The 26,751-nt window shown below is 47.8% G+C and overlaps 1 protein-coding gene and 1 long non-coding RNA gene across 2 annotated transcripts in view; one reads left to right on the top strand and one right to left on the bottom strand.

The window, feature by feature from the left end:
- The window catches only part of LOC307181637, a 65,648-nt gene extending 63,797 nt beyond the window's left edge, over positions 1–1,851 (bottom strand). Inside the window, exon 1 of the long non-coding RNA XR_013826995.1 lies at positions 1,484–1,851. This is a non-coding gene — a long non-coding RNA (uncharacterized lncRNA). The remainder of the gene's footprint in view (positions 1–1,483) is intronic.
- Positions 1,852–1,997: 146 nt separating this feature from the next.
- On the top strand, positions 1,998–4,160 carry RPLP1 (ribosomal protein lateral stalk subunit P1). The gene is made up of 4 exons (XM_079914957.1): positions 1,998–2,187; positions 2,895–2,969; positions 3,710–3,827; positions 4,039–4,160. Exons 1-4 carry the CDS (start codon positions 2,116–2,118, stop codon positions 4,116–4,118), a joined length of 345 nt encoding a protein of 114 aa, XP_079771083.1. The 5' UTR covers positions 1,998–2,115; the 3' UTR covers positions 4,119–4,160.
- The last annotated feature ends 22,591 nt before the right edge of the window (positions 4,161–26,751 follow it).

Here is a 26,751-nt window from a genome sequence, read left to right as displayed (position 1 = left end):
GGGAGGGTGTCTTGGCAGAGAAGGGTGCCTCCCTACCTACGGGCTTACCAGCAGCCCTGGCCCACTGGGACAGCTTCGATGCAGGAGGGTGGGGTGCAGGGCCTCCTCACTAGCCTCTGCTCCCTTCCAGGCACTTGCCTGCTGCATTAGCAGCCAGTCTTGTTTGGGCCCACGCTGCCCTCCCCTCTGCTCTTCAGCAGTCCTGCCTCCATGTCCACTCGTGCACTTGGCTGCTTCAGCACTCACGCCCAGCGCTGTAAGACTTGTGTCTCTGAATGGACTGTGAGCCCCTAGGGCAGGGCTCCGTCAGTCAACCTTGTGTCCCTGCTACACATCGGTGCTATTAAACATGAGTTAGATCCATGGGGGGAAAAAAAATCCAGAAATTCTGAGTATTTACTAGAAGACAATGAAAAACACTAACTTGAAAAGATACCTGCACCCCCATGTTCACTGCAGCATTATTTACAACCTCCAATGCATGGAAACGACCTAAGCATCCACCAACGGATGAATGGATAAGGAAAATGTGATGGAATACTATTCAGCAAAAAAAGAATAAACTCTTGCCATCTGAGACAACACAGGTGGAACTTGAGAGCGTTATGCTAAGTGAAATAAGTAAGTCAGAGAAAGGCAAATACCGTATGACCTCATTATATGTGGAATCTAAACAAACAGACAAAAAACAAACTAAAAAACCAAAAACAAGCTCATAGATACAGGAAACAGATTTGTGGTTGCCCGAGGTGGGGATGCGGGGCTGAGTGAAATTGGTGAAGGGGGATCAAAGCTACAAATTTCCAGTTATAAAATAAATAAGTCATGGGGATGTAAGGTACAGCATGGTGACTACTGTTAATAATGTACCACACAATGAAAAGTTGCTTACAGAGTAGACCTCATCACACACAAATAAATTTGTTCTCTATGTATGATTGATGGATGTTAATTAGACTTACTATGATGATCGTTTCCCAATATAAACGAATAGCGAATATCATGTCGTACACCTGAAACTAATATATCAATTATACCTCAATTTAAAAAATTCTAAAGAAAACCTCTCAGCATGAACCCAACACCTGTTTCGTTAGCTTCAAAGGACACAAAAAGGCAATAGAGCACCTAGCCAGACAGCAGTTACATCAAGAGGTCTTTTAACATCACAAGTACAGTTTCAAGGCGTTTACATCCAACCACGGGGTCCCTTATTTACAAAAAAAAAAAAAAAAATGAACCTGAAGTGGAAAGTTCCCCTATATTCCTAATATATCTTTTATGCTTTGGGGAAAAAAAAAAGACAAAATTTACTCATAATCCCCAAACCCATCCCTCTCTGCACACACAAGAAGGAAGCACTGAATTTAGGTTCCTAGATTCCAAATCCAGGCTCGGCCTCGTAGTAACTGCGGAATCTTGTGTAGTTACCGGGCATACACCTTAGTTTTGCCACCCACAAAATGGAGATAATAGTACTTACCTCTTATGCTGGGTGAGGATTAAATGAATCCTTGCAGAGTGTGGCTCAGTGCCTGGGTCACAGTAGGCGCTCAAATGCCTCTGCTACAGTAACGTTGCAGGTTTCTCATTTTCTCCTATATTCACTTAGTACTTTATCCGAGAAGCTGCGCTAAGCACCGGGACCTCCAGGTTAAAACCTATTTCCTGCTCTTCAGCAGGTCACTGCCTGCTCAAACACTCTCACACGGGCTACAGGAGGTGGGAGTGATACCTATTTATGTAGGTAACTTTTTGCTAAAAATATTTTTACTGTTCACAAGCTGAGTTTTTACCCAAGCCACGGGAACCGGCGTCTGCCAACGCCTAGCAACTTTTTGAACCCGCAAACGAGCGAGATACGCGCTTGCGCAGGCGTCTTTGGTGTGTTGTCGCGAGAGGCTCTAGTCCCGCCTCTTCCGGCAAACTCGGGCGCCGATTGGTCCGCGTGGCCTGTATAAGAGGCTGCGCGAAGGCGGGTACTTCCTTTTCCTCAGTTTCCGCTAAGGTGCTCGGTCCTTCCGAGGAAGCTAAGGCCGCGTTGGGGTGAGGCCCTCACTTCATCCGGCGACTAGCACCGCGCCCGGCAGACCCTGCCTAGCCCTCGCCCGCACCATGGCCTCCGTCTCGGAGCTCGCCTGCATCTACTCGGCCCTCATCCTACACGACGATGAGGTGACGGTCACGGTGAGTGCGGGCGTGGGCCGGTGGCGGGGTGCAGGTTACTCGTCCTCGCAGGTGTCCGGGGCGGACTCTTCTGGCCGGAGCCGCGGCCATCGACACCCCGACGGAGGGGGACGGGCGGGACGGGAGCTCATCGGGTGGTCCCATGTGCGGGCGGCCTGGGGCCTCGGCCACGTGCCCGCCCCGGAGGGAGTGGCTTTTACTTGGCGGCGGCGCGCTCCGGTTTTGACAATCTCTAGAGTAATTTGTGCAACACGTGGGCAGCCTCATCCGCAGCTAGAAAATGCTCCAGGACGCTTTATACCTCCATTTGGTGTGATTTCCTTTCGTGCTCTTGAGAAGACCCCCTGGGGCCTGGCTGCGTGGTGTGGAGGCTCTGCTCCACCTCTGGCCTTGCCTCACAACTTAAAATAGCAGCGTGACTTGGGCAGGTCCCAGCCTGTGAAGTGGCAGCGATGAACTCGAGGCCGTGCAAAATACCTGGCACACAAGAGCAGAGGCTTTTTTTTTTTTTTTTTTTTTGCCATTAGAGTGGAAGAAAGAGTCGTCTTAAATTAGCATACATGCGATGCCGGTAGAATATTTGAACTGGGTAAACGTAGTTTAATACCCACGTTAAGAGTGATTTGCTTTCAGTTTGCAGTATTTCGGAGACATTTACGAAAGCTAAACTTTGCTGTATGATGGATTGCCGTTTTTATTTGTTTTAGGAGGATAAGATCAATGCCCTCATTAAAGCAGCCGGTGTAAATGTTGAACCTTTCTGGCCAGGCTTGTTTGCAAAGGTAAGGTGATGGTGGCAGTGATTTGGAGAAGTAAATTTTGGAAGACCGTTAAGTCAGGTGCTTATGCTAAACTCCAGAAGTGCCAGAATCCCACTGGACTTGTCCAAGTATGAGCAATGATTTCCTCACATTTCTATCTCTGGGAGCGAATTAAGGTTTTGCTTTGTCATGACTTTGTCTTTTTCTCTTGGTCTCAGACTCTGCTGTCTCTTTCCTTGTGTTCTAAAATCATGAGGAAAATATATTAACCAGGTCATTCCTTCATAAAAGGGTCACCCAGGAGGTAATACCACCTGTGCCGTTCCAAGTAAATCCTGCCAGCATGGTGATGGCCTTTTATTGACCACTTATTTTGTGTTGGAATATAAAAGACTAATGAAAACCGGATTCCTACCCAAGGAACTTAGCACTGGCTACCTTGTGTAGGTTACTTAATCGCTGGCAAGTGAAACTGATAGCCTCTAACTATTCAGCTTGTGTCCTTCAACCCTGAGACTTGAAAGATTGGACACATTGTTCCTAAATCATCTTCAGTGAATTCCCTTGGGAAAAGTCCTAGAAGTGCATAGTAGTATAAAAAATTGAATTCACTCTAAGGAGGAGTCATGAACTGTGGAAAGCATCCTGGTTTGAGTGTTTAAGGAAGCTTGAAATTTCTCCTAGCAAGTTAAGCCAGCATTTTGGTGCTGGAACAAAAGGACAGGACTAAGCATTTACCTACATATGCGTATGTATTGCAGGCTTTGGCCAATGTCAACATCGGGAGCCTCATCTGCAATGTGGGGGCAGGTGGACCTGCCCCAGCAGCTGGTGCTGCACCAGCAGGAGGTCCTGCCCCCTCCACCACTGCTGCCCCAGGTAGGAAACTTGGTATCAGAGCGTGGAGATTAGAAGTATTATAGGCAAAATTGTTCTTCATTTGCTAAGAGTAGATGATGTATAGAAATCTTAAAACCAGAGGCATAGTTTGATGAGGGGAATCTAGGGTATTTTTGACCACGAAAGTTGAAGGGCCTGGAGCTCTTGGAGTTTTAGAGAGGTAACTAACTATTTTCTGTTTTGTTCTTAGCTGAGGAGAAGAAAGTGGAAGCAAAGAAAGAAGAATCTGAAGAGTCTGATGATGACATGGGCTTTGGTCTTTTTGACTAAACCTCTTTAGTAGCACGTTCAATAAAAAGCTGAGTTCTTTGCTGCTGTTCGTCTTACTGATAGTTCTGGGGATGTGTTGTGTAAAGATGAACTTTGGCTTTCAGTGGTGTCTTCCTGAAAGAAGCAGCTGGGTGCAGCATTGAGAACTGCATGGAGACGCAGGAGGAGAAAGGTTCAGAGCAGACACCTTGTCCGGACTCCCCGCATGACTTCATGATTACAGGCTCTGTCCTCTAGACCTGAATAAGAGTCACTGTTGGGGGTGATCCAAGCCTCAGATTTTTGAAAATCTAACATGAAGTAGCTTTGGGGGAAGAGGTGATTGAATGGTGGTATGAAGTGGAAATTGGTTTGCTTTTCAAAATGCCAGGGCCACCCTAGAACTTGGATTTATATAACATGATTCTTGTGTATTCAGAGCATGTTAGGTGCCAGGCACTTGGGACATCTGTGCAATTAATAGATGGGGACATGGGATTGGGGAGTTGAGCAGGACATTCTGGCCCCGACCGCCCTCACTCCAGCGTACAGGACCATTTGTACATGTTACTATAGCCATTTGGGCAAGTGGCTGGTGTATCTTGTAAAATTGGACATCCAAGATACATCTCTGGTAATGTTTAAAGCAGTGCTGAAAAATAAAACTCAAAGGTCCATCAAATAAGTGGCCCTCAGTTATCAGCGGTGGAAACTACAGATATGGAGGAATTCTTAACAGGGTGAGATTTAAAAGCAAGTCTTAGTAAATAACACATATAGCACAGTTACCCTTTTTGTAAAGCTCAAATTTTTAAAGAGATTAAGGCATTCATATCTGATAAAAAAGATAAGGTAGGGTAAATTAGGGCCTGAGGTGGCTGGGTACAATGAGAGAACATAGATGTCATTGTTCAAATTTAGACATGGAAAAGGGCATCGCGGAGCACTAAGGAATGTGTCATAAAACAAAGATGATCTACATCCGTGTGGTAAGTGCCTACTTTTCCTCACTTTCCTCATCCATAGCTCACCTAAATGAAGGCCACCACTGTGCTAATCTCAAGCGTCGTTCTGTACAACAATCCCATGCTGGTAAGACCCCATGTCAGGTGGGTAAGTAGAAGCTCAGAGGTTTTCATGCCTTTGGTTACAAAGTAGTAAGTGCCTGGAAGGATTAAAGCCAGGCAGTGACTGCAAAGCCTACTTTAACTGCATCTCCCCATGCTCCTGCCCCTTAGCTTTCTCCTCTGTAGTGATGAGAGTACATCCTCTAGAGTTGAGTTAGCGGGTTCCTTGCATTTAGCATTCAAGGAGGGAACACCCACGTTTAATTTAGCTGAAATATTTTTTGGATGGGTTAAAGAGAATACAAGATAAAGGAAAGCACAGCATCTAAAACAGCTGAAAATTAGTGGTAAATTGGGATATTACAAATTTAAGTTAGCCAAACCAAACAATACAATCGCAAATGTTCACTCTAGCAAGACTCATGTTAACATGGCCTAATGGATGGCCCAGCTTTTTAAAAGAAATATTTAATATAGTAAAAATTAATAGAGCTAAAAAAACCTTTCCAAAGAATGATCTGATAATCAGATTAGGGGACCCACATCCACATATAGGAATGCCAGTGTTTTATTCATTTGATATAAGTAATAAAGCCTGTCCAGTCCCACCCACCTTTCAGTTCTCTGAGCCTTGATTTCCACTTTGCAAAACGGAAATCATATCTACTTCATGTTACAGAATGAACAAAGTCATGCTTGCTGGCAGGCAAATGTTATTTTTCTTCTGCATAAGGCACAAGGAGCACAGCTGGCGTCCCTGCTTTCCAGAATCCCAGGTGCAACCTTGTGCTTCCCAAGCCCGCTCCCTGCCGATCCTGCCCAATCATGGTTGGTTTACTATGACACTTGAGGGCTGCGTACCTGCTTGGTTTCTTATAACTAGTTTCACACTTCTGATGTTCACCAAGCATACTTGTTACTTTTTAAACAGTTTCTTGTTCTTAAAATTCTATTCATATCTCCTGTGGCTACTGAAAGCATACCTAGGTCCATGGCCAGCTCACTTACCCCTCTAATAATCCTGCATTAGCAGGAAGCCAGCATTAGGTATATGGGCTCTAATCCTCGTGTTCTGAAGAATCTGGGGAACAGACATGTTCATTGACAAACCACCTAAGAAAACAACTTTTTAAAAAGTTCGCAGGGGCTTCCCTGGTGGTGCAGTGGTTAAGAATCTGCCTACCAAGGCAGGGGACACGGGTTTGAGCCCTGGTCCAGGAAGATCTCACGTCACAGAGCCATTAAGCCCCTGTGCCACAACTACTGAGCCTGTGCTCTAGAGCCTGCGAGTCACAACTACTGAGCCCGTGTGTCGCAACTACTGAAGTCTGCGTGCCTAGAGCCCGTGGTCTGCAGCAAGAGAGGCCACGGCAATGAGAAGCCTGTGCTCGCCGCAACTAGAGAAAAGCCCGCGCATAGCAACAAAGACCCAACACAGCCAAAAACAAATAAAAATTAAAAAAAAATATTTTAAAAAAGTCCACAGAATATGTTGGACAATGGGATAGGTTTTAAAAAAAATCCGAAGTGCCCATCAACTGTTTAATTCTTTCTTTTTTTTGTTCTTCTCAGCTAAAAATGGTAAGGAGAGGGCTTCCCTGGTGGCCCAGTGGTTGAGAGTCCGCCTGCCAGTGCAGGGGACATGGGTTCGTGCCCCGACCCGGGAAGATCCCACATGCCGCGGAGCGGCTAGGCCCGTGAGCCATGGCCACTGAACCTGCGTGTCCAGAGCCTGTGCTCCGCAACGGGAGAAGCCACAACAGTGAGAGGCCTGCGTACCGCAAAAAAAAAAAAAAAAAAAAAATGGTAAGGAGAGATTGAAATGTGAAGTTTTAAAACCACCTTTTGGAAAAGAAAACCAATTGAAAGAATTCAAAATATTTATGCAACAAAACAACTTGGTATATTGCTACAACTTCAAATAAAATGTGTCAGATCCTTTCTCTCCCATAATTTGAAGGAGCATATACAGTAAAATTGTGAGGGAACAAGGTGACCAGGTGATTATTGATTTGGTTGGGTAGCACTTTATAATTTAGAAATAACTTTCACACATTCTCCCATTCTGAACTTTACATGTCAGGATAACTTAATTAGCCCTGTTTATATATCAAGACCCCATTGGAGAGTTTGAGAGCCCTGTCCAGTTCACACAGCTAGTGCAGGGCCTGCCGCCTCAGTTGTCTCAAATCAGAATTTCTTCTACCAGACCTGGTGTCCCCTCCATACACGTGCTACGTAAGGTACAGTGGCCAGCTCTTGATTTTTTTCTGTCACTTTGCAAGCCACTTCTCTCTCATCTTATCTTTGCAGTCAAGCCTGGACACTTAAGCTTGATATAGACAGGGGCTGCTTTTAAGAGAAGACTGACGTTTTTAGTTCTGAAATAGCCAGGAGATGCCCCTCAGATTAAGAACACAGACACCACAGAGCATGCATCATGGAACCTGGACTGTTCAGGTCAGATTCAGCAACCTTATGGAACACTAATGTCAGGACACAGGCTCAGGGGCCATCACATAGTTTCACAGGATTGCTCAAATAGTTATGAGCTTCCAAAGAATCCTCCAAGTTCTACTCAATTTAACTCACTGAAACTTCCACTCCTCTTACTTGTATACTTTGAGGGTTATTAAGATGTCCAATTAAGGTAAGAAACGTCTGTCTTTCACCTTCCAGATCTTTGCACTTGCTATATCCCCCATCTCCCTGGGTCATCTACTACCTACCCCAGTTAATTCTACTCCTGGCCTCAGGAAGCCCACCCCAGGCTATGTTAAATCTCTGCCCTAAGTTCCCTACATACCACTTCTTAAAAGTAAATGTGTAATTGTGCATTTTTGACAGTTTCTTCAATATCTTCCTGCCTCCATGAAGTGAGTTCAGGGATCAGGGCTGTGTTGCTCACCTGTATCCCCAGTACTTATCACAACGCCTGGCTTATTGTTGGCGTTACTATTATATTTATCAGAGCCAAACCCTCTCCTATCACACGGAAGGTAATCAGTGCCCAGACAAAAGGAAGACCTTGCTCAGCAGCAGTGACTGGCCAAGCCAGAAGTGGAACCCAAGTCTCTGGACTAGCGAATGCCCTTTCCACTGCAGCCGGCCTGCCCCCTACCACAAGCCTCGTTCAGTCAATTCACATTTCGTACACAACCTGGAAGCTGCGTACTAATTCACACTTAGTACACACCTTCCAGGTTGCCAGGTACAGATGTAGGTGTTCAGGCCCTGAGATGGGAACCCACGGACCCACATGAGGACTGAAGGCGCCAGACGCTGGTACCAGGTCTGGCTTTACACACTCCATAATCCTAAATCCGCAAGACCCGGGTCCGCGGACTCAAACGAGAGCGTCCCGGCATTCCCCCAGGTGATGCCAGAGCCACGCCTTCTTGATGAGCGTGGAATTCTCAGCAGGTGGGACAGCAGAAGCAAGGAGTGGCGTCCCGCAGCCTGCAAACTTCCTTCTGGACACTGTGACCTGTCACCTCCCCCGTCACGTCTACATCGCCTAGCATGAGGGGAGAATATGCAGGAAAACTTGGAGACCGAGACCAGGCGACCGGGTGAAGTGTTCTCAGCTCTCCTCAGCCGTACATTCCAGAAAAATCACGCTCCTCAACTGGCACTAATGCCTGGGCTTCAGACACCCGCGCTCAAGTTCTTATAGTGCGCCTCTCGCCAATCAACGTCCGCGCTGGGAGGAAGGGGCGGGATGGGAGGCGGGGTTAGAAGCCGAGTGTGGCCAACGGAAGCAAACTCAATTGCACTGAGGCTTATTGACCGCTAGGGGCGCGCGCGCCTCGGGGCTTTTGCGCGTGCCCGTTACCATCTCATCTATCCAGCTAGCAAAAGTTTTTAAGTCTGGTTTGGCGGCGGCATCGCAGTCACGGGCGCCAGTGAGTGGATCAAGGCAACTAATCTGTTGTGAAACCTCTAGGTCAGGAGATTCCTGCTCTATCATTAACCAACAGGAATGGGATGGGGCATATTTGTAAATTGGGAATAATGAGCCCATTACTGCCATAAGGCTGTTTTTTTGAGGGGTGTGGAGCAACAATAGATTTCGGCGTTTGCACATTACTAATTAATATCACGGAGTTAGCTCCCTGTTCTTTTATTTTGGGGGCAGTGGATCCTGCCTGTTCCCAGCACCTTGGTTTCCAGAAAGCGGTTTTTTGCCCAGAGGAAGAAGCGGGAAGATTTGTTCTACTTTTGACTGCTTATCATTAGCTGAGTCATCTGGGAAGCTGTTAAACAAAACGAAACAAAACAAAATACCCGAATGAAACAAACAACAACTAAATAGCTTCCTGGGCCCCTCCACAGGTCGAAGAACCAGGACCTCCCGGAAGGCGGCAGGGAGTCTGCATTTTAACTACCTCTCCTGAGGAATTTGATGACTAGGGTTGGGAACTCCTGGTTTAGGGCAAACCCAGCTCCTCACGCAGTGCCAGCCATGTAGGTGGTGAATAATAAGCATTGTTTGAAAGAATGACTGTGTACACCTGAAACTAACCCAACATTGTAAATCAACTATAAAATAAGAATTAAAAACAAAACAAGAAGAACGACAATTAATAACTGTCTTCAGATACTGAAGGAAGATTTAACAGTTGAATTATAAACCATGTTGTCAACACTTGGAAGATGGACCGTTGCTTTGAGTGAAAATGACTACAACTTTTTCGCGCAGGCTCAGCGGCCATGGCTCACTGGCCCAGCCGGTCTGCGGCATGTGGGATCTTCCCGGACCGGGGCACGAACCCGTGTCCCCTGCATCGGCAGGCGGACTCTCAACCACTGTGCCACCAGGGAAGCCCCACTACAACTTTTTAAGGAGTGTAATTGGTTTCCCTCTCTCAGAATTTAAAGTGCCCTTACCTTCCACTCAGGAATTTCACTTATAAGAATCCATCCAAAAATATATGTACAATTTCACTGAAGCATTATTTGTAAGAGGGGGAAAAAAGAGTGCATCAGAAGAGGCTTTCATGTAGCCATTAACAGGAGTGCTGCTATTGAAAGATATCTGTGACACCTTGTTAAGGGAAAAAGGCAAATTACAGACTATTATACATAATATGACCCCAAAAGATTCACGTGCATAAGTTTATATGTGTAAATAAAATTTCTGGAAGGATTCAAAAGTAACAACAGTGATTACCTCTGACAGGAGAGATTGGACAGGGCAGGAGAGAGATTTTTTTTCCATTTCAGTTCATCCTTTTCCATATTACTTGCATTTAAAAAAATCATGACCATGCATTACTTTTAATAGCTCTTAAGTCCGGTTTAGTAATGGCAATGTGGTCTCTGACGCTGGTGAGTGGATTAAAGCAACTAATCTGTTGTGAAACCTCTATGTCAGGAGCGTCCAGCACTTTCATTAGCCAGCAGGAATGGGATGGGACATATTTGTAAATGGGGAGTAATGACCCTGTTCTTGCTGTAGGGCTGTTTGAGGGTTGGGGAGCAACAGTGAACGTTATTATTAATTTTTCAAAAATTGGAGGGGCTTTCGTATGAAAGAGAAACTCACTTTATTCCAAGGAGCTATGGAGGGAAGAACTCTGACCAATTTTGAGAGCATTTTAGCTCAAAATAGGGAAAAACTTTGCTGGGCATTAGGCAGAGGCTGGGATAAATAAGACAATGTTTGTTTAGGGAATGAGTGTGGACTAGATATGTCTTCCACCGGTGAGATCCCATCAGTCTTTTGGGATAGAGGGTTAAGGGCTCTGACGTCAGACTACCTGGGTTGACTCAAATCCCACTCTGCCACTAAATAAGGCTGTGTGACCTTAGGAGAACTGTCTAACCTCTCTGTGCCTCCGTTTCTTCATATGCATGGTGGGGTTAATGATGAGACCTACCTCATAGAGTTCTTGTAGGATTCAATGAGATGGCATATGTAAAACACTTAGCACAGTTCCTGTTCAAAAAATGTTAGCATTTCTTTGCTATCTCATATGATGGATTGACATTTAAAAAATTAAAAAGAGCATCAGAGAAAAAATGCCTACTATTGGAGCAGCTGTTTTATTTTTACACCCTTTAAATTTCCATGGAAACAGCCACATACTGGATTTTCAGGATTAATGGAATTAGTAGATTGGTAGAATTGCATTCATGCCGTGTGGCTTTGCTTACAAATGGAATGTTTGAAAGTTTCTTTCTTCCAGATGCTTGCTCAGTGCTGCCCCCGCGTGGTGAGGTAGGCAGGTAGGGGTGCGGGCTGTCCGCCCAGGGGTGAGTAAGGCAGTCCACCCATTTGAAAGTAAAGGCATGTTTGTGTGCCCACCAGTGACCCAGTCAGGAAGAAACCAAGTGCATTTTCACGTGGTCTTGCCTCCTGTGTAATTTACTTAAGCATATTAAGAGGAAAAGTCAAATGTGCTAAGTTCATTTCTTGTCTAAGAACAAGGAAGAACTTTACTGAGCTGCTGTGCAAGCTGCTGTACCCTTGGCTTTCCTCCAAGGTTGCTGGAAGAAACGGCCACATGAAAACCACTTCTGCTTTTTCCCTAAAACTTATGGAGGCTGTTGTGTTGTTACTGTCTCCTAAATAGGGTCTTGTGTGAAAAATTCTTTTAAATTTAGAACCAGAAGGGGCTTCCCTGGTGGCGCAGTGGTTAAGAACCCGCCTGCCAATGCAGGGGACACGGGTTCAAGCCCTGGCCCGGGAAGATCCCACATGCCGCGGAGCAACTAAGCCCGTGTGTCACAACTACTGAGACTGCCCTCTAGAGCCCACAAGCCACAACTGCTGAGCCCGCGTGCCACAACTACTGAAGCCCATGTGCCTAGAGCCTGTGCTCCGCAACAAGAGAAGCCAACGCAGTGCGAAGCCTGCACACTGCAACGAAGAGTAGTTTCTGCTCGCTGCAACTAGAGAAAGCCCACACGCAGCAACGAAGACCCAACACACAGCCAAAAATAAATAAATTTATTGAAAAAGAAAAAAAAATTAGGACCAGAAGAAAGTTTGTATCCTCCAGGGAATTGGTAGCCAGGCCTCCCTTATAATAACAAGAGCTCTGTGACTTACCACGCTCACTTCTCTGCCTGAGAAACAGCACCAGGCTTAATGCCCAAGCTCAGCTATTAAATTGACCTAAATGGATAATGGATTTGCTTCCTCATCCTTTTCTTGGTACTGATTAAAAAAAAATTTTTTTTTTTTTGTGGCTCTTGTAATGACTTCACAGCATACTTGTACTTTGATCTATGCTCTCATATCCTTTCAAGAAAGAGGAAAGGAATCCATAAATTAAACAAAGAGTGGAATGTTTCAAGTTGGTTGGTGTGTGTGTGTGTGTGTGTGTGTGCGCGTATGTGTGTGAAAAGTTATTTGAGATGATTTTAAGTCAGTGGTTGCACTTGGGTTTTTGAGACTAACAAGTTTACGGGTCAAAGATTTCAGACCCAAATGTTTTTTTACTTGGGAAAATGAGAAGCTCATGTAAACAAGGCCATCAAGGAAGTTATGGTGTGGGCAAAGGACCAGAAGCTATTAAGGTTTGTTTCCTTAGCCACTACCACTAAGGGCAATATTGAATCAGCATTAATATTTGCAGACAGAAAGTTGGTCACCTATTTGGACGAAAAATATTTTCTCACCTCTGTCTTCATTAGGGCTTCACTTCCTTGAAGTGGTCTTTAAGTATAAAAATTGTCCTGGGAAGGTTAAGACATAAGTTCCTTGACCCCTCAGAGCAAATGAGATGGACTCCCAGATTCTCCTTTCTGAGGGTCCTTTCAGAGTCTGGTTCTGCTTCAGCTGGCTGTGTGACAATCAATAAGTCCCATGACCTCTCTGGTCCCCACACCCCATACCCCTCCCGGCATGAAGGGCTTGCAAGGAAGCTTCTGCCTCATGCAAGGCCAATGCCAGCTCCCTCCCAGGGCCCCGCGAAGCAGCCGGTGCCAGTGGAGTCGCCTTCCAGCCCTCAGGCGCACCACAGCTCCTGGCTCTGTTTACTCTCAAGTAAAGCCTTCCTTCTGTTTACTCAGCAAAGATTCTTTTAAGACAGGCTAAGCACACGGTTTACTCTGCTAAGAAGCCTTGCCATTTACTGTGAGGACCTGTGTTGACTTATTCTCGAGTCTCCGTTGACATTCACTGGGAAACGTTAACGCAAACACAGGGAGACATCCTGGGAGCTCCAGGCCTGACAAAGTGCTCTGGAAAGGGCCATCCTTTCTGTTTTGGTTAGAACCACCTCGATAGTTAAAAATAACAGTCATGTACCGCACGACGAGATTCTAATGATCTCCTTTTCGGTTTTAGATTCGGTTTCTGAACACTTAGGCTAAAGGGCTCTAGAAAGCTTGCAGCATTAATTCTGGACGAGACCGTGTCTGTGCCAACCTCCTTCCGGGCACAGCTGCGAAGAACCTGGGCTGGGGGATCAAGTACAGCTCGGCCTCTAGGTGGCCCTGTGATTTTGAGACAGTTGCTTACTCTCTCTAGCTCTTGGCTTTCTCATCCACAGGGTGAGGGGAAGTGGTTTCCTCGCTCATCTCCCCAGCTAGACTGGGCCGGGGCCTGAGCACTGATCCTAAGAGCGCTCAGAAATGTTTGTTGAATAAATGGATGAATAAGACACGCCTTGCTCTTGTGCCCGAATCCTCCCCAAAGACCGGCTTGGCCTTGAGTCATCATCTGACAAGATCTGCTAATGGGGTCATTGCAGACAACCACAGACCCCCAACGTCTGAATCAGCCGTTGTGGCTGCCAAGGGGTTTCACTTGCCTCCGTCTCCATCTCCTCCCGGCTCCCCATCCAAGCTGATGCTTGTAAAGGAGACACCTTTGCAGGTGAGGGGACTGTGTATTTGGTTTGTCTTTGTTGCCTGGAAACTGTTGACATCCCGAGACATTCTGTTGCCTTCGCTGGCTCATGAAAAATTGATGACTTTTTTCTCTGTCAACAAACTCGCAGCCTGTTCACCTGGGCTCGGAATGAGTGGGAAGCTTGTCCCTTGCTCTGCAGCTGTTTGCTTTCTTTCAAGCTGTTGGGTTACTTTTCTTAGAGGTGGCGGTGGGCACCAGAGACAGTGGGGCCGTTGAGTGCGGCTGTGTGCAGGTAGCCGATGCTAACGTTTTTACTTCCTGGTTCTACTTCCCTCAAGTGCTCCTTCAGTTCCACCCAGCGCCTTCCCCAGCTGATCAGAAGCATCCCTCCCCTCCAAGGCATCCCCTGGGTGCACCCTGCCCAGAGGCTTTCTCTGGCCTTTCCGGCCCTGGATCCTCCTTGCCCCCTGGGGGCAGCCCGCAATGCACAACTACTGTCCATTTTCCTTCTGCTTGGTCTGGTTTCTCCTCTCGGCCATGGAACAGCCTTGTCGACCCATCCCTAAGGGAAGGCAGTTGATCTTCCTGGACAAGCACCGCACATGAGACTTAGGAAGGATCTCAGAGAGCATCTGTGGAAGAGGAAGCTAAGAGTGGCAAGGTGATGTGACCATCCAATGTTGGACTTAAGCTCAGGGTGTCTATCACCCTTGCCCTACAGCAAGGTTAAGACCCCCACCCCTACCTCTCAGCTTGTCAGGGGAAGGATCTGCCTTCCCATAGGCCTCCTTGGCTCTGACAGCGTCAGCTTTGCTGCTCATGTCTCTCACAGATGGAGAGCGCAGAACCCAGGATCTTGCTTCTGACTGCTGTCTTTGGGGCCCTGCCCCTTTCTCAGGCCTATGCTATCCCTCTGCTCCAGCTGCAAGTCCAGGGATGCACCCCGGGTCAGCATCAGGACCCAAGTCTGAGGATGGCACAGAGTCCCTGTCTCTACTGAGGCAGTGCCCTTGGGAATGGATTCCTCATAACTAGCCCTGGGACCTCAGGCAGACGTTCTGCCCAGTGGCCATTTGGACCAGTGCCACTCAAAGTGTGATCCCTGAACTGTGCTGGCTCACAACCTATTGTTAGCCTGGAGACAGGTACAGGAAGTACTCACTGAGAACTTGTGAGGAAGCATTTAGAAACTTTTATAGCAATTTGACAGTGCCGCATCATTCAAGCAGCATTTCATTTTTTAAAAGTAATTCATTTTTATGAATTTTTACCAAAAGTATTGGTCCATGACAGATTGAAAGTTGAAAAAAAAAATGAAAGCGTGGTCCTTCTCCAAGGATGTCTTAGGAAGCACTGCCCTGACCTCGTTTTCCAGCCTGCACTGCGGTGCTCCCCGAAGAGCTGTGGTCCTGCGAAGTTCTCCTTTGGGGCAGGAGGGGGCGACAGAGACATAGATAATCCGTCCTTCCTCAAGCAAGGCCAGTTCATTCTCCAAGCATCCTCCATTTGACCACTTCTGGATGCTGGGACATGGGGAGAAAGGAAGTCTTTCTTCTTTATGTTTGCCTCAGCTGAGAGAAGAGTCACCAGAGAGAACGTCCAGTAGGGATGGCTACGTGGAGATGACAGGAAAGTGTGGATCCCAGCCAGGGACGTTCTTCCTGGGGAAGTGTAGCTGTGGCTTGGGCATATAGGAGCAGAGCTCTGAGCCTGGGTTTGAGTCCTGACTCCTCCTCTTAGTTACTGTGAGACCTTGGCAAAGCCTCTTCATCTCTGGGAAAGCCAGTTTCTTCAAGTGTAAAGGGGCCACGATAATGGTACCTACCCCACAGGGCTCTTGGGGGATTTAAGATGATCCACGTAAAGCACTTAGTACTGTGCCTGGTCTGTATAAACAATCAATATATGTCTTCACTATCAGGACAGTCCCATTATACCTTGTTCTCTCTCAGCCCCTGCAAGGTTGGGAAACACCCCCATTTCTAGATGGGCAAGTGGAGGGCAGCCAGGCTCCTTTCCACCAATCACTCTGGACCCTGTGACACGGGGAGATTTGGCTCAGTCCCACCTCCTCCAGGAAGTCTGCTGTGATAGATGCAAACTGCATGAGTCTTCCCATCCTGGCTTCATTTTTCTAAGTACTATTTTTTCTAATTTCTTCCTACTCCACCTCTCCCCAGCTTTGCACAGACTCTGCACATTTCATAGTATATAAGGCACCTTGCCACTGGAAGGCACTGTGACATGGTGGTTACAAGCCTTGAACCTGGAGCCCTGGCTCTACGTCTTTCCAGTTGTGTGACTTTGGGCAACTTGCTTGACTCCTCTGAGCTCTCCTTATTCTACCTTATGTATTACTGTGATAACTGAGCGAGGTAATGTGGGTGAAGGTCAGGTGCCAATGGACATCAGCAGATGAGGAAACTGAGGCTCAGGAAGGACACATGCTCAGCTACTGGGTACTTGCTGTATATTAGACTTGAGACACCCCACAGCAGAGAGGTGGGCACTTTTGTCTCCAGTTGGCAGATCAGGGAACTGAGACTCAGTTTACACACATCCGTAGGACTATGAAGAATTGGAGTTGGGTTGCTGAGCTCCAGTGTCTGATACAAAGTCCAGAGTTCCTCTCTGCCTGCATTTTTTTTTTAACATTTATTTAAGTTTATTTTTGGCTGCTTCGGTTCTTAACTGCGGCATGCGGGCTCTTCGTTGTGGTGTGCAGGCTTCTCTGTCTAGCTGTGGTGCGCAGGCTCAGTAGCTGCAGCACGCAGGTTCTCTAGTTGTGGCTCACGTGCTCAGTAGTTGTGGCATGTGGGCTTAGTTACCCCGCGGCATGTGGGATCTTAGTTCCCTCACCTGGGCTCAAACCCGTGTCCCCTGCATTGGAAGGCGGATTCTTAACCACTGGACCACCAGGAAAGCCCCTCGGCCTGCTCTGTGACAGGAGGGTAGGACAATGCGGGGGTTTTGGGCCCCTTGGGCACAGACCTAAAAGCCCAGAAATAACATCACACTTTTCTCTCTGATTTGCTCCAAACCTAGAGGACTTTCAAGAAGACAGGGGTGTTAGTGAGAGACTGGGGCTTCTATTTGGGGGAACCCCCAGAGCCTCTGTTAACAGGCAGCCCCTTGGCGTTAAACGGTCTGGCAGAAGAGAGTGGGAGTGAGCAGTAGGGGGCACTGTGACAGAGGAAGAGGGCCGAGGCTTCCCTGGGAACAGACCCAGGGCTCTGACTGCTCCTGGGCAAACTCAGCTGCATGAGGTGGGCAGCAGGACACGAGCCTACGGGTCCACAGTGCATCCTCCACATGGGAGCTGAGAACTAGAGGGCTCTCCAGGAATCAGTCAGAACAGGCATAGTGAGCACTGACTGGAGCTGGCGGACTTGGATTTGAAAGTAGTTATGTGATACTGGGCAAGTCGCTTAACTACTTTGGAGTCTCAGTGGCCTCAACAAAAACCAAAACCAAAACATCTGTTTCACGGGGCTGTCGGGAGGATCAGCGTGATGATGTGGGTACATTTCTCAGCATGCGCCTGGCACCTCATGAGCATTCAGTGAACGGCAGCTATTACTAAGAGATATGTGATTTGCAGGGTCGTCCCAAAGAGGTGAGTCCCCTGCCCCTCAAGGTCTGGCGCCCTGTGCTGCTCTGTTCCCCTGCTGCGGCCCTTCATGGGCTCACCCCCCGGGACACTGACCTATGTGGGCCTCTTTCTGCCCAAGCAAACTGCCTATGCCCAAGGGCAATGTTTGCTGTCAGAGGCCTGTGGATCCCATGAGGGCCAAGGTGCTTGTGGGAGGGCTGTGGGGAGCGGGAGAGCCACGTGGTCCCTGCCCTGCTGTGGATTTGCTGTAAGTCCCTTGCCTTCTCTGGGCCTCTGTTTCTCCATGCACAGCTGGAGGGCCTGCAGGAGATAAACATGGAGGTTCCTCTTAGTCTAGCATCGGCCATCTAAGTATGTGTCCCCATCCTGCAAACATATTTACGTTTTAGCAGGGCCTTTTGCTGCAAAACCTAAAGTATGGCCTGAGGTAGGGAATGGGGAGGCTCCTAGCTAATGCTTATGGAGGGGAGCTGGTGGCAACTTCCCTCAGCTAAGAGGCGACCTTGGCCTTCCTCACGTCCAGCTTGCCTCTCCCGTGTGCCTCTACCCACGTAGTGCACACCCAGGGTTCAGGGTCCCCACCCCCAGCACGGTCTGCTCTTAGAGAAGGGTCTGATGGACTAGTTTGCTCTAAGGTATGAATGGCTGGTGCCACTCATTCTGAGGGCATTGAACTTGGCAGGTATAGAGTTTTTATCTAGAGAAGTTAAACTCTATATATGGAATCCCATCAAGAGCCTTTGAAGCTGGAAGATGTTACCTCCATTCAAATTACAGCAGCCTCCATTTCCTGGCCTTGGCCATAAGGTGGGGCTAGGGCAACTGATTCAAAGCCCATGGCACACAGCAATCAAAGGAAAATAGATGAACTGAATTTCATCACAATTAAAAATGTTTATACTTCAAAAGACCCCATCAAGAAAGTGAAAAGACATCCCACACAATGGGAGAAAATTTTGCAAATTACATGTCTGATAAGAGACTTGTATCCAGAATATATAAAGAAAACTTACAACTCAACAACAGCAAGTCAAGTGACCCAATTTAAAAATACACAAAAGACTTGAATAGACATTTCTCCGAAGGAGGTGTGCAAATGGCCAATAAGCACATGAAAAGATGCTCCGCATCATCAGTCACTAGGAAAATGCAAATCAAAACCCTAATGAGATACCACTTCACACCCACTAGGACAGCTATTATCAAAAAGACAGACAATAACAAGTGTTGGCAAGGATGTGGGGAAATTGGAAGCCCCATACATTGTTGGCGGAATCTTAAAATAGTGCAGTCACTTTGGAAAAAGTATGGCAGTTCCTCAAAAAGTTAGGCATAGAGTTACCATATGACCCAGAAACTTCTAGGTATACATCCAAGAGAATTGAAAACATACATCCACACAAAAATTTATATGTGATGAGGGGTGAGGGGAGGGGGAATTGGATGAAGGCAGTCGAAAAGTACAAAATTCCAATTATAAGTACCAGGAATGTAATGTACAACATGATAAATATAATTAGCACTGCTGTATGTTATACAGGAAAGTTGTTAAGAAAGTAAATACTAAGAGTTCTCATCACAAGAAAAAATATAGTTTTCTATTTCTTTAGTTCTGTATCTATATGAGATGATGGATGTTCACTCAACTTATTGCGGTGATCGCTTTATGCTGTCTGTAAGTCAGATCATTATGCTGTACATCTTAAACTTAACAGTGCTGTATGTCAAGTATATCTCAATAAAAATGGAAGACAAAAAACATATACATGAATGTTCATAAGATCCAAAAAGAGGAAACCACTCAACGGACGAATCAATAAATTGTGGTATATCCATATAATGGAATATTATTCAGCCACTGAAAGGAATGAAATACTGGTAAAGGCTACAACATATATGAACCTTGAAAATATTATTTTAAATGAAAAAGCCAAACACAAAAAGCCACATATTATATGATTCCATTTGTATGGAATGTCCAGACTAGGCAGATACAGAGATGGAAAGTGGGCTAGTGGTTGCTAGGACTTGGGGGAGGGGAGAATGGGGAGTGACAACTAATGGGTATAGGGTTCCTTTTCTGGGGGTGATGAATGTGTTCTGGAATTAGTGGTGACAGTTGCACAACTTTGTGATTATACTAAAATTACAGTTTATGCTTTCTTTAAGGGTAATTTCTCCATGCAGGTAGGAATGCCCCAAGGGGCACTGACAACATATGGGAGTATTTCTGGGGTCCCAATGTTGAGGAGAGCACTGCTGGCACTGGGGTGGGGGCTATGAGGAGCCAGGGATGCTGGACATGTTTCAATGCCTGGGGCCAGCTCACGGTGAAGAATTGCCTTGCCCCCCACGTGACTTTCGAATGTCTCTCAGGACATTGATGTAGGTGATTATCTGAGCTCAAAACTAAACTCTGCTTTACATAATAAACACCAAGTATATTTGCAAGGTTTTAATATCCACTGAATTTCCCAGGAATATGACTACCATGTGAACTGGGAAGATTGTACGGCATCTCCTAATTAATGTCAGTTATCTATTCCTGAAAATGAGATGTTCTGTGTGAAATGCTTCTGGAAACATCTTTTCCTTTCTTTTCCTTTCCTTTTGTTTATTTTCTTTCCTTTCTTTTTAAAACTTATTTTATTTTCTTTGGTTATTTTTGGCTGCGTTGGGTCTTCGTTGCTGCACAGGGGCTTTCTCTAGTTGCGGTGAGCGGCGGTTACTCTTCATTGTGGTATGTGGGCTTCTCATTGTGGCGGCTTCTCTTGTTGTGGCTCACAAGCTCTAGGCACACGGGCTTCAGTAGTTGTGGACTGTGGGCTCTAGAGCGCAGGCTCAGTGGTTATGGTGCATGGGCTTAGTTGCTCTGCGGCATCTGGGATCTTCCCAGATCAGGGCTTGAACTCGTGTCCCCTGCATTGGCAGGCAGATTCTTAACCACTGTGCCACCCGGGAAGTCCCTTTCCTTTTTTTTTTTTTTTTTGCGGTACGCGAGCCTCTCACTGTTGTGGCCTCTCCCGTTGCGGAGCACAGGCTCCAGATGCGCAGGCTCAGCGGCCATGGCTCACAGGCCTAGCCACTCCGTGGCATGTGGGATCTTCCCGGACCGGGGCACGAACCTGTGTCCCCTGCATTGGCAGGCGGACTCTCAACCACTGCGCCACCAGGGAAGCCCTCCTTTCCTTTTAAAGGGGAAAATTATATTTTTATCTGTCAACCCCAATCCCTTAACCTAGGGATTTCCTAGGTCTAACTAAAATATGGTAAAATGCTTATATATGTAACAAAGGATCAGGTTAGGTTGTAAGATGCTTAAAGCTCTGCTTCCTGGTCACCTATAATTAATAGGGACATTAACAAGCAGTTACTCTGTGAAATAAACAACAAGGACCTACTGTATAGCACAGGAAACTAAATTCAATATCCTGTAATAACCTATAATGGAAAAGGATCTGAAAAAGCACACACACACAAACACACACACACACACACAACTGAATCACTTTGCTGTACACCTGAAACTAACGTAACATTGTAAATCAACTATACTTCAAGAAAAAAAAAGAATGCACCCCTCTAGCGGGCTTTGTCAGAAAAATCCAATCTTCATTCAACCAGACCACGTGGGTTGATATGCTGATCTTTGTATTTATGTATTTTCTTACCGACAGGACTATAAAAGCCTCTTTAAAAATAAAACAAAAACAAAACAAACAACAACAACAAAAACCAAGCAGCTGCTCTGTACACGGGAATCTGGCCTCAGTGGTAGCAACAGCTAAGAGACACCATCCACTTCATTACTTTCATGTTCTTCAAAACACAACTTGAGGGCTTCCCTGGTGGCGCAGTGGTTGGGAGCCCACCTGCCGATGCAGGGGACACGGGTTCGTGCCCCGGTCCGGAAAGATCCCACATGCCGTGGAGCAGCTGCGCCCGTGAGCCATGGCTGCTGAGCCTGCGCGTCTGAAGCCTGTTGCTCCGTAACGGGAGAGGCCACAACAGTGAGAGGCCCGCGTACCGCAAAAAATAAAATAAAATAAAATAAAAAACACAACTTGATTTAAACCTTCTACTAATTGTATTTGGAAAGTACCTTGATTCTTTTCCTGCACACTGTTTCATTAAAAAATGTTGTATTAGGGAGCTCCCTGGTGGCCTAGTGGTTAGGATTTGGCACTTTCAATGCAGTGCCCCAGGTTCAATCCCTGGTGGGGGTACTGAGATCCTGCAAGCCACGCGGCATGGCCAAAAAAAAAGTTAAATTTTGGAGATGTACACATATTTTTTTTCTCCCATTTTTTTTTGTTTTTGGCCGCACTGTGTGGCATGCGGGATATTTTGTTCCGTGACCAGGGATGGAACCCACACCCCCTGCAGTGGAAGTACAGAGTCTTAACCACTGGACTACCAGGGAAGTCCCCACCCATGTAAATACCAGCCAGAAAACATCGTACTGAAGACATGTGTGTTCTATAAAGGCGTGATCTATAGGGAGAATGCTAACTGGGGGTGTGGTGTGCAGGGCAGCCCCGAACTTGATCTTCTCTGGGCACTGGAGGGAGCATGATTCTCTGGTTGGAGCTCAAAGGACCTTGGAGAATGTCTCTCCTTCTTCAGTTCACAAGGAAGAGACCAAGGAACCTGGGGCTTGTCTGGGGTCACAAAGAGCCTGTGGCAGAATCTGGAGGGCAGCCCAGGCTGCTGGTATCCAGGCAGTGGCTCTGGGTTCTACACTAGGGCTTCAGGCTGGCTTTGGAGCAGCCTGTGGAAATACAGGAAACCAGACAGGTTTGGGGAACCTGTCACTTTGCCATGTACCATGGCAAACAAGAATTAAGTAATGTACCATGCTGTCTCTGCCACTGGAAAGTAAGTGTCAAAGTGTTCTTGGTAAGACTTCCCTGGTGGCACAGTGGTTAAGAATCCGCCTGACAGTGTAGGGGGCACAGGTTTGAGCCCTGGTCCGGGAAGATCCCACATGCCGTGGAGCACCTGAGCCCGTGAGCCACAATTACTGAGCCTGCGCTCTAGAGCCTGCGAGCCACAGCTACTGAGTCTGGGTGCCACAACTACTGAAGCCTGTGCGACTAGAGCCCGTGCTCTGCAACAAGAGAAGCCACTGCAATGAGAAGCCCGCGCACCGCAACGAAGAGCAGCCCCCGCTCACCGCGACTAGAGAAAAGCCCATGCGCAGCCACGAAGACCCAACGCAGCCAAAAAAAAAAAAAAGAAAAAAGTGTTCTTGGTAAACATGCTGCCTGGCTATTTACAGAAGTCAGCACGGGGACGAGACTGGGCGTTTGAACAGGGTCAAGTCAGGGATGTGGCAGCTGAGCAGAGAGGCCAGGGGCTTGGGGCCCAGGGTCTGAAAAGCCCACTGAAGCATGCGTTGCTGGAGATGGGGAGAGTCTGAGGCAGCCCCCGCTTCAGAGATACAGGTTCATCCTGATGGGGGGGTCTTAGCTTTGGCTCCCTAAAGTGGAACCCCAGGTAGAGCCCTGTGTCGGAGGAGTTTTTTCAGGAATGCGATGCCCAGGAAGCAGAGTGCAGGGTAGGAGAGTGAAGCAGGGCAGGGGCAACCAATACCAGAGGCAAGATGGAGTTGCCTCTGTTCTGTGTCACAGGACCTTCTGCAAAATGCACACAACAAGTCTCAGAACAGCCTGCGGGGGAAGAAGGACACCATTTATTCATCCCCCTTTGATCCGGGCTTACCACAGGGTGTTCATGCCCCTCAGCTCCCTAGGCATCCTGGGAAAGGGCTGGGGCAGGATGAGTTAGGAGGGGGAGCGAGGGGGCCCCAAGCCAGACCCAGGCTGGTGGTACCTTCACAAAACGGAGCAAACCTTGTGGGGAGCTGGTGACCTTGGGGCCAGGGGTCGGGGGGTAAGATATGAGGTCAAGGGGATGGGAAGGTGGTGTCAGGAGGCAATCAGTACGAGTGGCTGGAAGGGATAAACTTGGGAGCAAATCAGCAGGGGGTGTGGGCATGTGAATTCCAGAGCACAGTCAGCGTGCCTAGGACTGTGCGCGGTGCCATGGGGAAGGTAGGAGGAGGAAACTCCCTTAGAGTCCCTGGACAGCAGCGGTTATGGTGGGCTGGGGGCGGAACATGCTCCGACCCGCCTCGAGGTCTTTGCACGGGCTGTTGCCTCGGCCTGTGTGCTCTTCCCCAGCCCCGTCCTTACCCACTCAATTCTGCGCATCCTCCGGTGTGAATGCAGACATCACTGCCCACTACGTGCTCTCTGCTATTGGCTCTGAAGCGCCTCCTTAAACGGTGTCTTTGTAACACTACCATCATCTATAACGTTGTATTTGATTGTGGGGTTATTTAACATGCGTCTCCTTCCCTAGATGGCAAGCCTCGAGCAAGCTCCTGGCATGACCAGCAAGGACGAGGGTCAACGTGATCACCCGGGGTCCCCAGACCTCCTGCCATTGCTTCGGCTTCTCAGCGCTCTGGAAATGCCCAGCCTTGCCCCTCTGGGCCTCTGCTTAGGCAGTGCTCTCTGCAGGGAGTGACCCCTCCACATATCCCCAGGGCCATATCCTACTGATCCAACAGTATGGCCCTAAATGTGATGTCCCTTCAGAAGGCTTCCTTATGTTACTGTCTCTAGGCTGGAAAGAAAAAAAAATCAGTCTCTCTCCCTCTCCCTGGCTCTTCCTCTCACTCACCTTTTCTGTCTTCCTCCAACATCCTCTGCTCCCTCCACGTGCCCTTTTCTATTCACACACCTGGCTGTGTGCTTTGTCCTATCTGCTGAATGCCACTGGCGCCCCTTGGGGGCAGAAGACAAGCCACCTCCATTTTCCTGCCTTCTCCCACCTCCACCACCGTGTCTGGTAGGAGCACATGTAACTCAGATGGCAGCCAGAGTCCTCAGCTCCTGAAAATCTGAATGAGACACACTGAAACCTCATTCCACTCCTGTGGGGAACCCAAAGCCCTTCAGATGCAAATTCCTGCAAATTGTCACCGGCTACTCTGGCTCTAGACACCTGCCTCTGTTTTCCTGCAGTTGTTCCTTCTCTCTCCCCTGGAGTTGCCCCCAAACATAGGGCCTGGGTCGTTCTCCTGGATCTTTCACTCCAAAGTCACTCAGGCAGTAGAAACCTCACTGAAGGTTCTTGGGTCACCAGGAGGTATCTCATTGTGCCCTCTACGATGGTAGCCTGAGAAATATTTCATGTTACGCATTTCAGTTTTTTTTTTTTTTTTTTTTTGCCGTACGCGGGCCTCTCACTGTTGTGGCCTCTCCCGTTGCGGAGCACAGGCTCCGGACGCGCAGGCTCCGCGGCATGTGGGATCTTCCCGGACCGGAGCACGAACCCGTGTCCCCTGCATTGGCAGGCGGACTCTCAACCACTGCGCCACTAGGGAAGCCCCGCATTTCAGTTTTTAAAAAGTTCCGCCAGCTTCCATGCTAATTGGCTATTTTTCCCCCTCCCTCTCTTGGGACCAGCCCTCCCCCACCCTCTGGGTCCAGACCCTCCCCCTCTGGAGAAAACAAATTAGGTCCCTCCCAGTGCACGCCAGCTCCGCCGGGCGAAGACCATCTGTGTTCTTAGCAAACCCAGGGGTCTGCTATGGTGGGGCCCATCCTCGGCAGGAGGCGCTGGAGCGAGGCTTACAGGGGACCCCAGAACACCCTCCACTGCCTCTCAGGGTTCTGGAAGGCCTAGTCCTGTTATGTTTGGCCTCCTTGCCTGAGGGGCCTTCTCTCTCCTCATGTCAACTCCAGTGGGACCTGGCACAGCTTCAGCTGTGGCTTGGAGTCAGATCCCAAACAAACCGCCTTTCTCAGGGAGACAAACACCCCGGAACCCACTAATCTCTTTCTCCAGAGCATCGTGTTGCTCTCTGCGATCTTAATCTCTCCTGGCAGGCCATGCTGGAAAAAGCATCCAGGGGAAACCAGATCTTTCTGAGCACAGCCAGGGCCGTCTCTCCACCTACTCCCTGGCTCCACTGGGTGTGCTCCACTGGGAACAGAAGTGGCTCCTGTCGCCCAGCCCACAGCCTCACCAGGGAAAGCTCACAGGGCTCCACACTCTCCTTTCCCTCCTCTGCCTGCCTCAGGGCTGGGCTCGGGGCCCTTGGGCTTCAGTCAAGGGTCTCCAGCTCACACTTCCTCTGCTTGGAGGTGGATCGTGGGGAAGAGGGAAGATCTGGGCTTTGAGGACCTGCGTTTGTCTTCCTGCTCCATGGGCAGCTGCCCAGGCAGGCTAGGTCAAGGTGAAGCTGGATGTGTGAACTCGGGCGAGTCTTCCAACTCTTCTGGGCCTTCGTGTGCTCATCTGAAACCCGGGCATAATGGCATGACTGCTGCCTCACAAAGCTATAGTGTGCACTGAGTCAGAGGAGGTTGAGAATACGCCCTGTGGACCTCAGTTAGACATTCCCTTGTGCATTAATAGTCCTAACTCACAGTGTGACCTTGGAGAAGTCACTCCCCTCTCTGGGCCTCCAATTCCTGATGTGTAAAGTGAAGGGGGTGGATGATTGACCTTAAGGGGGGTTTATCCAGTGGACAATGTGTTGGGGTGTGATCTTTAGATCAATTTTACTAAGCTATATTTTAATTAAGTTGTAACTTCTATATAATAAATGTGCCCCTAAGTACACAATTCAATGAGTTTTGACAAATGCATACGTCACAATCAAGATGCATTTCAATCCCCCTAGAAAATTCTCTCGTGCCCCTGCACAGTCATCTGCTTTCTGTTCCTATAGCTAGAATGTCATATAATGGAATCCTACAGATAAATTCTTTTGAGTCTGGTTTCTTCAAGAAGTCAGCATGTCTGTGAGGTTCATGCATGTTGCTGGGTATACCAGTTGTCTGTGCCTTTGTAACACTGAGGAGTATTCCATCGCATGAACACATCACAATTTGTTGTTGGACATTTGGGCTGTTTTTGGCTTTTTTTGCAATTTTTGCCCATTATGAATAAAGCTCCTATGAATATCTGTGTACAGGTTTTTATGTGAACATAAGTTTTCATTTCTCTAGGGTAAATACCAGGGAAGGTATTGCTGAGTCATATATTAAGTACAGTTGACTCTTGGACAACGTGGAGGTTAGGGGCACCAACCCCCTCAGCACAGTTGGCCCTCTGTATCCGAGGTTCCTCTGTATCCAGGGGTTCAAC

This window comes from Stenella coeruleoalba (genome assembly GCF_951394435.1).
Source record: "Stenella coeruleoalba genome assembly, chromosome: 2".
NCBI classification, from domain to species: domain Eukaryota; kingdom Metazoa; phylum Chordata; class Mammalia; order Artiodactyla; family Delphinidae; genus Stenella; species Stenella coeruleoalba.
This window is presented reverse-complemented; position numbering and strand designations above follow the sequence as displayed.